The following is an 11852-nucleotide window of genomic DNA, read 5'->3' as shown; positions in this document are numbered from 1 at the left end:
AAGTTGAACTCCTGACGGTACATTTAAAATAATAAACAATACTACACCCGAGGTGCAGTAGGAGGAACTTCTACGTTACTCACGTACTCTGCTATATAAATACCATTATTTTGGAAAATCATGTTTAAAATGGTTCTCTTAAGGTTTCCTTGGTTATGTTTTGCATGTGATGCTCTTTAGAATTATATATAGGATAAGTGAGGGGGCACCATTTAAAATATCTTAGAAAAGAAGCTCAGTGTTCACTGTACTCCAGTTTGTTGTTATGCTCTATTGGAACAGGATTGCTATAATTCGAAACAGGTAAGAAACATTTTACGACATCTTGCTGAATTTTAAACTCTGTGGACCATGCCCTAAAAATTATTATAGTTAATACTTAAGTGCCAGTCTCATGAGTAGTTTGCTTGGAGAAGCAAGCAACATAGCAAGCCAGTGTGAGTCGGGTGTATGATAATGCAAAAAGACTCAACCTTTGGGGTAAAAAGAAACTGCAATTTTTTAGGGAAATATTGCAGTACTTTAGTGAACACATGTAGCGAGAAAACTAGTTCTTTTGAGGTTTGATATACCTTATTAACTTCTGTGTGTTGCAATAAAATGCAGGATGTCATATAAAGCTGATTTTTTTTATTTACACTAAATTATCAAGAAGATGCCCACAGAAATTACACTCATACAAATATTTGTCTATATTATATTTTAGAAAAAGCCATTGAAAATGGTTTCTTATTATGGTATTATTTGTTGTTGTTAGTTTTAACTTCTAAACAGAACGTATAATTTATCTGTCTATTAGTTATATCTTTTAAGATGTTATTGAGTTCAAATATATTCCAGGTTCAATGCTATACGATTGAATTGACGGGTATGGTTAGGCGTAAAAATGTTAAACTAATGTACAAATCAAAGGTAAAGGTATTTACAAATAGGAGAGTTTAGGCTTGGTGGATTGAAGACTGCAAGAGTAGAGAATGGATGGGGAAATCAGTTTCATAAGTGATTAAAGAGCTGCTGCTGAAGCCCAGCCTTTGGAGTCAGGGTTATTTTCACCTTGCAGCCTAAAATATTTTATTTTTATCACCTGATGAGACATTCCCCCAATTTCCAAGCAAAGAAAATTAAATATGTCAATATAACTAACAAATCAACTCCCTTTAATTTGGTCCGGGGTCTAAATATTATTAGTACTTTTTACATGTAGTTTTTTAATTGCTTTTTCTAGGATAATTTTCTTTCACAATGCTTGATGATATCATATACATCTCATTGCTGCTTTTATCAATTGTAATTGGATATTACATTCAACATGTGAAGGATCCTGCCCAGAAACAAATACGCAGTACACTTGTTGGTATCGCCTTAACTCTAGTGGTTTCAGGAATTCATATTATTCATCCGTTATTTCTGACTGTTATAAATGCCTTCATTGTTCTGTGCACACATAAAAGGTATAGTAAAATTGGTTTCATGAGTGCTATATTAGTTTTGTAATTTATTCATATGTTAATTACTTATTTGTTTGGCTTGCCAGTGAGAGGCATGTTTTTATTGTCATTGATCAGGACCCCAGCCCATAAATGTAATTCTGGGTCAAATATTTTTACCACACTACAGTATAATTTTCATTTCTGAAGATAGGCATGTCCTTGTTAATGTTGAAATTTTCCATAATTTGATTTTAAAATTGTAATTTATTTATCGAAAGGAAGGAAGTACAGGTGGAAGTTTTAGTTTAGTTTAAAACTTTGTTACATTTCTGCCTTCTGACATTGCATTTTTAAATTCTGATTCTTATCATAATGGTTACAAAAATAAATGCTAAAAGGAGAAGGCGGCTTTAAATATATAAATAAGTTTGGAAAAAAGAATTAAATTAGGATATAGATTTTCATTTCAAAAAAGTTTTGCACACGAGTTGGTAAATTTCAATTTAATTATTTAAGAGGAGATTGGTGGGTTAATGAATTATGTTTCTGAAAAGAGAAAAGATATAATGTTGTTTGATCAGGTCTTTATGATGAAGATGTTGGTAAAAAGATTGAAAAACAGTACAGTGTTATGAATAACTTAGGGAAGTACAAATGTAAAGTAAATTTGCGAAAACAAAAAGTTAGTTTTACTTTTTGAAAAATTAAAAAGATTAATTTAAACTTTAATTTCATGGGAACTAATTCAGTTCAATTTGTGAAAATAAATAGATTAATGGAATCATGAAAATAACTTTTTTCTCTGAGTTGAAAAAAATTTCTATAGCTTGATTGACCTTTGTACAGCTGAAATTTCCATAACAAATTTACAAAGTGGAGTTCTTACTATTGTAAAATAAAATACTGTTTTGTTGTTTGAATTTTTTTTTTACAGATATTGCCATGTTATTAGTTTCATGTTTGGATTTTCGTATCTCGCATTCTTCAGGATGATTCACTATTTTGGGTTTGAATCTCCCCCTCCACACACGAATGCAATTTTGATGATATTAACTTTAAAGGTAATTTAACAGCAACTGTAAGAAAAACGAGAACCACCGTTGGTCTAAATATAACATGAAACAACGTATTCGGAAACTAAGATATATTTATTTTTTTTTACACTGAAACGCCACTTGTCAGTTAACTTGTAACTTTGCCGTGAAGGTCTATCGGCCGAAGTACCACGTATCAGTTAACTTAATTGTAACTTCGCCTTGAAAGCCTATTGGCTGAAGTACCGCAAATATCGGTTTTAAATAAATAACGAATAAAGAAACAGTGGAGAAAAATTACAAGTTGCTATAGAGGCACAATCAAAATTATTTCCTCAGTTGATGATGAATTTGAACTGAGTTGTTATTGGAAAGACAAACATTTTGATTTGTGGACATAAATTTTAAAATTACCTTGCATTATTAGTTGGCTAGGTAAACCTTACCATGCACTTTCCCTTTGGTTTCCACAATTAAGATACAAAAATATTGTCTCAGAAATGAAAGGAAGATGTCACAAAAGTTTTGCCTTTCCAATCCACATTCAAGCCTCACCCCCAAAAGGCATTTCATGGTATTTTGTTTTTGCAGATGGTTGGTTTAGCTTTTGAAGCTAATCAGTCATGGAAGAAAAGCAAAGAAAAAACCGAAATATATAGGCCTTTAAAATTATCTTTTTTAGACATCTTTAATTATGCCTTTTGTTATGCTGGAATACTTATTGGTAAGTATGTTACACATTATGGTGGACTTTTTTTAAATGTTGAGATCTCAGGTTTTTGGACAGTATATGAAAAAGTTATTCTCAAGAAATTTCGTATAAATTGAGCAAAATTTAGGGGAAGCGCAATGAGTTTGAAAATTACCTATGTATTAATTTAGCTATATAAGAAACAATTTGTGATTTTTCATTTTGCGAGTTAGTTTTAGCTAGTTATGGCTATTGTAATTAACTATTACAAAAAGTTAATATGTTTTCAAACTGCTTTAACGTATGATATTGGATACCATAAACTTTCTGTAAATGAATAATGATAGGAGATAAAGTGGTCGAGTAGTAAACAAGGTAATTTTAAATCAGATAATTTAGCGATATTTAAAATTAATGGTGATAAAAATGTATTATAGGTTTGGTTAATCCAAAAATAATTTTCTATTTTTAATCTTTTATTATATTTTTAGGACCATATTTTAAATACCAAACATATTGGGATATGCTAAATGCACCTTATCAAAGTCATATTTCTAGTAATTGCCTGACATTTTTGAAATGTAGAATACGTGTCATCCCATTGTATATTGCACTGTATTTATTATCTCAATTCTTTTTTCCTGTTGAGGTAAGAGAACTGTTGATTGTTTTAGAAGTAATAATAATTACCATTACACAATTTTTTTAAGTATTTAATATCCGATGAAATAACAGAAGCCCCACTGTGGCACAGAATACTCTACATGACGCCAATTTTCTTCAATTTTCGCATGAGAATTTACTCGGGATTTATACTCGGTGAATGCGTTTGTATTATGGCTGGACTAGGAGTCTATCCTGAATGTAGCAAACCCGAAGCTGGTGCCGGACCAACAGACATTCCAGCATTAACTTCATTGTAAGATTAAAATACAATTGTTATGCACTTTAAATTTTGCGTTTTTCTAGTCTAAATATCTTATAGTTTATCAAGTCCTGAGAAATGGAATACAGCAAAATATAATTACGAAACAGTTCACAACATTGAAGAATATGGAAGTGAATTCAAACCACTAATTCGAGATGGTATCAGAAGTTGGAACAAAACTGTTCAGTTTTGGCTCGCCGTTTTTATATACAAACAACTTCCCTATTCTAAAAATATAAGGTATAAACATAAATTGCTATAACAAATCTTGAAATCATATGTAAAAAGGCCATAGAAATCAAAAGTTATAAAAAAAACATCAATTTAACTTTTATAGACAGTGGTGGAAAATTCGGAATTTTTACTTGCATTTACCCAAATTCGTCTGCTTCGCTATTGTTTGGCTAAAATTAACAGTTACCAGAAGTATTAATTACAAAAGTCTTTTGAATTGTTCCTCTTTTTTATGTATGACAGGGAGAGCAAATGTGAAAAAAGAATATTTGATTAATAATATACAATTCCTTTTTTTATTAGAATGGTGATTACAATGCTTATTAGTTCATTTTGGCACGGAGTTCATCCTGGATATTATTTGTGCCTAATGAGTGCACCATTCTTCTTAATGGCCGAAGTTGAGATTGAGAAAGGTTTAAGAAAAGGAGCACCATGGATTCTGCAAAATCTTTTTGACTGGGTGTGGTGGGTGTTTAAAATGCAGTCGTTCGCTTACATGGGAATCGCTTTCATCCTCTTAAGAATAGATAAAACACTCTACTATTGGAAGTCCATTTATTTCATTGGTCATTTACTTGTAATAGCGATATTTTTACTGGGAAAATGTATTGTTATACTACGAAGAAAGCTTAGTAAAAGCGTTGTGAGCAAGAAGGATTGATATTGTTTGAATGAACAAGATTGAAAGTGATACTGGCAAAATACCAGCTAATTCGTAATACTCAATCGCTATGGAACTTCAATTTGCATTTTACATAGTTTATAGGATAATGGCAGAGAAACTTAGTAGTTTAAAAATAGGTCACTTTTCTTTTTGAATTAATGAGGCTGCACTGTATAATGGGTAAAAAGGTAAAGTAGCAAAAATTAAAATGATTAAGCCTGTCTAATTAATCGTGTAGGGAGACTTTTCTTTATTTTTTTAAAAGATCAATTGTGAAAATTCATTACTACAAAATTAGAGTATAAACATTTGCTTAATCTGCAAGTTCTCCGTATACGTTTTCTTCAACGGCCTTAATAAGCTTGGTTTAAACACTCCAAACATGACACTATGTACACTTTTTTTGGCCATGATGGACAAGCTGTGTTAGAAATAGGTCTTAAAGCATCAAACACACTACTACCTAACTTGTTTAAATGGTCAGGTAACATTTTGAATCCCATTGTGCATCGACACACAGTAGTAAAACTCACTTATAAGATAGCGAGTAAAGCAAAGTAGTATATAGTAAAAGTGAGCTGGAACCACTAAAGCAATCTTTATAATTTAAAAATTAGGATTTTTTTAACAATACCAAATTAACTTAAAATATTAAATTACTGAGCTAAATTCTAATTGAAAATTATAATACAGCCATTAATTTTGGTGACAAACATGCAAACGAAAAGTTGCCCTGGGATAAATGTTGAGGGATACCATAGTGTTTCCATTAATTAGTTGCCAGTCATTTAATTTTTAATACGGGTGTGTTTAAATTTTTACAACTAAATTGTGAATATTCTATTATACCTCTATAGTATATTTAATTATCTATATTAATTTTTTTGGTACTCAATAGGGCAATCCCACCCTGTCATGGCTCGCGGCAGCTACAAATGTAGTGCCATCTTTAGATTCATTTCGTGGAATCTCTAGTACGTTTGTAGCCAGTTGGATCAGCCATTTAATTATTTAAGCCGTCTAACCAATGTGAAATCCTAAGCAGTTTTTCTTAATCATAATAGGAGAAGGTTCTCTTTTGTTTGGGCATAGTACTCCTTATAGGCTGTTGGTTTGGATTAAATTTTTCCAAAGGTTGAAATTTTAAATAATTATGTTATAATATTTTGCCACAACTAGATATAAAGAAAGAGATAGTAGAAATGGTCAGCATTCACAGCTGTAAGAGTACGATGAGTCGGACCACAGGTTTTACTTAGAGATAACATAGTGGAATAAATTTACAGTCTAATTTAAGGGAAAAGTCATTTTATTAAGTACTAAGTACGGTTACACAATTATGTGTTGAATGCCCCCCCCCCCCCATCTCCGATAAGCTCCTATAACCATGGACTTTCCTGAGCAAACTGACTTCACCACCAGAGGTAGAAGCGCCATCAGACGGAAAGAAATATAGACAAGGTTTTCCATAATGACTAATCAGTTACAAATGACTGATGCAACTAAGATTGAAAATCTGTTGGAATACGACCCCTATTTCATATCTTTACACTAAAACTTAGTGGTTCACTTAAAGAATCAACTGTTTAAAAAAACGGAATTATAATACCACCACCATAAATAGCAGATTTAATGTTGGTTATTATTTTTAAATTTTGTAGTGAACTATTAAATTTGAAATTTACTGTGTGTTTCTTTACACTTTCTACATTACATTTATATCAAATATTTTTATCAACAATAAGAATACTTCATAGAAACATTTACAGAAAATCAGTAAATAACCATTAAAAACTCAATCGTAGTTACAGTTGTGCATGTTTTTAGTTCCATAAATGAGTTCTTGTCATTCACTTTACATATAGATTTCTGATAACAAACAAACCAGTGCTATATCTGTGTAAAATAATAAAATAATTACTTTAAGCGGTAATGAAAAACTTAAACCCTATTTTGTAGCTACCTTTTCTAAGTATAAAAAACATACAATTTTAGACTAATTATAATTTTTTGTGGTGCCAAATGCAAGACCAAGAGTTCAATATGTTCTGTAGTACTATCATAATATAAATTTTCTTTGTCAGTTCAAAACTGAAATTTAACAACAAAAAATTTATTGTAGACATTTAATAAATTGCGTTACTTTTAAATAATAAAAATGGCCAATCAGGCAGGGTTGGCTGATTTAAATCACGATTTAAATTAATGATTTTTTTCAAAAAAATCATTGATTTAAATCAATTTTATATAGTATTTTTGAAAAAGAAAAAACCTCGCCAATTACTATAATATAGGTTTAAATATAATCTTTTTTGTACTTCCCCCTTATGTTGCATTAGATTCTACCTGTGGGTGGAGATTCCGCCAAATTTGTATTTGTGGGTGGCGGAGAATGTAGCACTTGACGCGTAGATTACGAAACTAATTTTTTTTTGGGCCGCAAATGATAATTAAATTAATTAACTTAATGTTAAAAATGTACTAATTTTAGGGAATTACCGTGTTTTTGTATTTGTGGGTGGCGGAGAATGTAGCACTTGACGCGTAGATTACGAAACTAATTTTTTTTGGGCCGCAAATGATAATTAAATTAATTAACTTAATGTTAAAAATGTAAAAATTTTAGGGAATTACCGTGTTTTTGTATTTTTGGGTGGCGGAGAATGTAGCACTTGACGCGTAGATTACGAAACTAATTTTTTTGGGCCGCAAATGATAATTAAATTAATTAACTTAATGTTGAAAATGTACTAATTTTAGGGAATTACCGTGTTTTTGTATTTTTGGGTGGCGGAGAATGTAGCACTTGACGCGTAGATTACGAAACTAATTTTTTTGGGCCGCAAATGATAATTAAATTAATTAACTTAATGTTAAAAATGTACTAATTTTAGGGAATTACCGTGTTTTTGTATTTGTGGGTGGCGGAGAATGTAGCACTTGACGCGTAGATTACGAAACTAATTTTTTTTGGGCCGCAAATGATAATTAAATTAATTAACTTAATGTTAAAAATGTAAAAATTTTAGGGAATTACCGTGTTTTTGTATTTTTGGGTGGCGGAGAATGTAGCACTTGACGCGTAGATTACGAAACTAATTTTTTTGGGCCGCAAATGATAATTAAATTAATTAACTTAATGTTGAAAATGTACTAATTTTAGGGAATTACCGTGTTTTTGTATTTTTGGGTGGCGGAGAATGTAGCACTTGACGCGTAGATTACGAAACTAATTTTTTTGGGCCGCAAATGATAATTAAATTAATTAACTTAATGTTAAAAATGTACTAATTTTAGGGAATTACCGTGGTTTTGTATTTTTGGGTGGCGGAGAATGTAGCACTTGACGCGTGACGCGCAGATTACGAAACAATTTTTTTGGGCCGCAAATGATAATTAAATTAATTAACTTAATGTTAAAAATGTACTAATTGTAGGAAATTACCGTGTTTTTGTATTTTTGGGTGGCGGAGAATGTAGCACTTGACGCGTTGATTACGAAACTTTTGTTTTTGGGTCGAAAATGATAATTAAATTAATTAACTTACATGTTAAAAAGTTAGTAGAGTGAAAACCTAAACAAACAGTAACAAGCCGTGGTGTAGGCGACAACCCGACGAAGATAATTACTTCCAAAACACGTAAAAGACGTTACTAAACTCCCCGTATTGGCGCCTGACGGCGCCGCGCACTCGCTTCGCTCAAGCGCTGGGGGCGCGCAGCGCCTCCCCAACCCCATACTAAAAAAAGCGATGGGCCATCTATAACGCGACCTAGAGGACAGTACCAAGCCTTACGCATCAAGTATATACTTTTAATCTCAACCAGAAACAAAGTGGCCCAATAATAGAAAACACCGAGAAAATGAACAAAAACTGTAAAAGATTTGATAAAGTACGGGAATATCACTTTGTGGCCCAAAAATACAAAACACCGAGAAAATGAACAAAAACTGTAACTGATTTTATACAAAAAGGGAATATCACGTGGAATTCATTAGGACACCGAAACTGTGTTGCCGGCGAACACACGACGGAAATAAGTACAACAAAACACGTGCAAATGCCCAAAAATTAGAAATTTAAAATTACATCAAAAAATTAAATAATCATTTGCGGCCAAAATAAAAATTACCCTCGGCATCTACGTGACAAGGTCTATCAGGCGCAACCAAAATTAATATAAAATTCAATGAAAATGAGAAATTTTTAAAATTAAAAAAATTAAGTTAAACAATTAAATAATCATTTGCGGCCAAAATAAAAATTACCCTCGACATCTACGTGACAAGGTCTATCAGGCGCAACCAAAATTAACATAAAATTCAATGAAAATGAGAATTTTTTAAAATTAAAAAAATTAAATTAAACAATTAAATACTCATTTGCGGCCAAAATAAAAATTACCCTCGGCATCTACGTGACAAGGTCTATCAGGCGCAACCAAAATTAATATAAAATTCAATGAAAATGAGAAATTTTTAAAATTAAAAAATTAAGTTAAACAATTAAATAATCATTTGCGGCCAAATTAAAAAATACCCTCGACATCTACGTGACAAGGTCTATCAGGCGCAACTAAAATTAATATCAAATTCGATGAGGCAGCTGTACTACACTTCACCCAAACTGGTATATGATTATTAGCTTAAATTTAATAAATTAATTATACATATTAGTCTTTAAAAATTAAAACATTTGTTTTAGGTAAAATAATGATACTAAATTATATAACACTTTGAAATTTTAATTAAAAACCATAAAAATCCGATTTAAATAAAAAAAATTGCCAACCCTGCAATCAGGACCTATAGGACTTCACACATTTTTTATTAAAAATAGATAAGGTGCCAATTATGAGGATTTCCTTAAAATTGAAACCATGGAAAATGATCAACTGCAGTTTCATAAAAGGACACCATATTAGTATTATATGAAATTTAATTAGAATATTAGAAATTTTTATGTTTTTCACTGTAGTAACACAATTGCGCCACCTATTTAATTTTTCTGCCTCTCTTGTCATACTATAATACAAAAGCCATCTCTGGCCCAAAGAAAATGGGTGTTGCAAATATTTTGCGTGGGTTGCAAACAAATAACGTATCATTTAATAGCAAAATGATTTCTACCTTTTAGTTTAAAAGATAGAGTAAATGCTTTAAGACACTGGCCATTAAAGTTTTGAATTATAAATTTTGTTTAATCAGTAAAAAACAACAATATTACTTTTGTGCTATTTATCGTATCATTCGTTATCTTAATGTGTTTTTTATAACGAAAAATTTGAATTACATTTTATGATTTGAAATTGTTTTTGAATTTTGGAAACACGGCTGGAAAAAAAATGCCAAATTATGATTAGCAAGGTCTTCTCTCACGAGGTACAAAAGTGAAAGATCAACTTAAAATTCGGGTTGAATTTTTCAAATGACTCTGTGGCCCTTAAACTGCGGTGTATTTGATATGTATGTCAGTTACCAGTATTCTTGCCTTATATTTCCTACCGTAGACTCTTAGCTTGTTTTAATACTCATTTTTTACCTGATTGTAGCTAGTTAAATAATACTGTGACCCTAATACTTCCAATCAACCGTGCCAATGCAAGGTGAATTATTTTTAACTTGTTTTTCTAGTTTGTTTCTTCACTATAGTATATGTATAGCAAAATGAATGATTTATTCACTTACCAATTTAGTTTAATGGTAATGCTACTTTGGGTGCTTATTTGAAAATGTACTTTGAAAACAGCCCAAATAATACCTTTTTACATCACTGACTGTTGCATGGATTATGGGCATCCGCAGTGGGTGGAAATCTCCCACTTCTTTCCAATTATTTATAACTTAATTTAAAAATAAACCACTTGCTAATTACTTACTCATATTGCAACTTGTACAAATTAAAAATACTACAAATGTATATAGCTAAAACGAATGCTATACATGTAGCAACGTTTTTCTTCTCTTAATGATAATTTACAACTGAAATCAGTTATTTCCACAAATTTTTACATGGTAAAATTTAAAAAAGCAAAATTATATAATTACCAAAAGTGTGACAGTTTCTATATTATTTACTGAATATACCCATTAAGATAGAGAACATAGAAAGCTAGAGTGGGATGGACGTACTACAGTCCCATCTCTGGTCTTTTAAATAATTACTTATATATTATAACTTTGATATAATGGTAGCATGTTTGTCAAATGGTTAAAAAATCCACAAACCCATTGTCTCTCCAGCGCTTCCTAAGTTTTGCCGATATCCACCAACTGGCATTATAATTTCATTTCCACTACAATACTTTCACTTCATGAATATTGAATAACATTCAATTCAAAAACCTCTTTTATTGTCCCATTTTTTGGTAATTATGCCTCTTTTGAAAAAATTTCCAGATTTTAAAATACATATTGTATCAAGAATGTATTTATTTATATTTAGGAAGAATAATTATGTTGCGACAATCGCCGGGCACGTTGAACGCCTTTCCCCCGCGTGAGACGGGGGAAAGGCGTTCAACGTCACCGGCGTTTTGATTTCCATCGCGTTAGGTGACGTAAATTTTAAGCAGCCAATGAAATACCGGGACTATTCGTTTTATTTTAAGCGGAGGAGCGTACTGGGGGGACCAACGGGTGGATTGAGAGAAAGGCTAAAAACCGTCACGACATAGACATTCTCCCTAGGTATAAATAAATACATTCTTGATTGTATTTATGACCACAGATAACAGGGTATAATTTAAATATTTTGTAGGTAGAATTGTATGTTTTTAGTACTGGTTTGTAAAATGAAATTGAAGCAAATAAAACATAACTATGCTAATACCATTGATAAAAATAAAATATTTAAAAAAAAACTAG

The 11852-nt window shown here is 31.2% G+C and overlaps 1 protein-coding gene across 1 annotated transcript; it reads left to right on the top strand.

Moving 5' to 3' along the window:
* The first annotated feature begins 48 nt into the window (after positions 1-48).
* Positions 49-5389, top strand: frj (membrane bound O-acyltransferase domain containing farjavit). The gene is made up of 9 exons (XM_090170549.1): positions 49-303; positions 1226-1451; positions 2365-2491; positions 3056-3188; positions 3647-3804; positions 3866-4074; positions 4141-4323; positions 4621-5218; positions 5250-5389. Exons 2-8 carry the CDS (start codon positions 1243-1245, stop codon positions 4979-4981), a joined length of 1380 nt encoding a protein of 459 aa, XP_090026675.1. The 5' UTR covers positions 49-303; positions 1226-1242; the 3' UTR covers positions 4982-5218; positions 5250-5389.
* Positions 5390-11852: the final 6463 nt, after the last annotated feature.

This window comes from Leiobunum rupestre, chromosome 1 (assembly GCF_980474605.1).
Source record: "Leiobunum rupestre chromosome 1, qqLeiRupe1.1.hap1, whole genome shotgun sequence".
In the NCBI taxonomy this organism is placed as follows: domain Eukaryota; kingdom Metazoa; phylum Arthropoda; class Arachnida; order Opiliones; family Sclerosomatidae; genus Leiobunum; species Leiobunum rupestre.
This window is presented reverse-complemented; position numbering and strand designations above follow the sequence as displayed.

Bases quoted from the DNA above. Each gene is read 5' to 3' on its own strand.
- frj (XM_090170549.1), top strand. From the start codon at position 1,243: ATGCTTGATGATATCATATACATCTCATTGCTGCTTTTATCAATTGTA. The intron at 2,492-3,055 runs GTAATTTAACAG...TTGTTTTTGCAG, and splicing joins TGATGATATTAACTTTAAAG to ATGGTTGGTTTAGCTTTTGA. The intron at 4,075-4,140 runs GTAAGATTAAAA...AATATCTTATAG, and splicing joins ATTCCAGCATTAACTTCATT to TTTATCAAGTCCTGAGAAAT.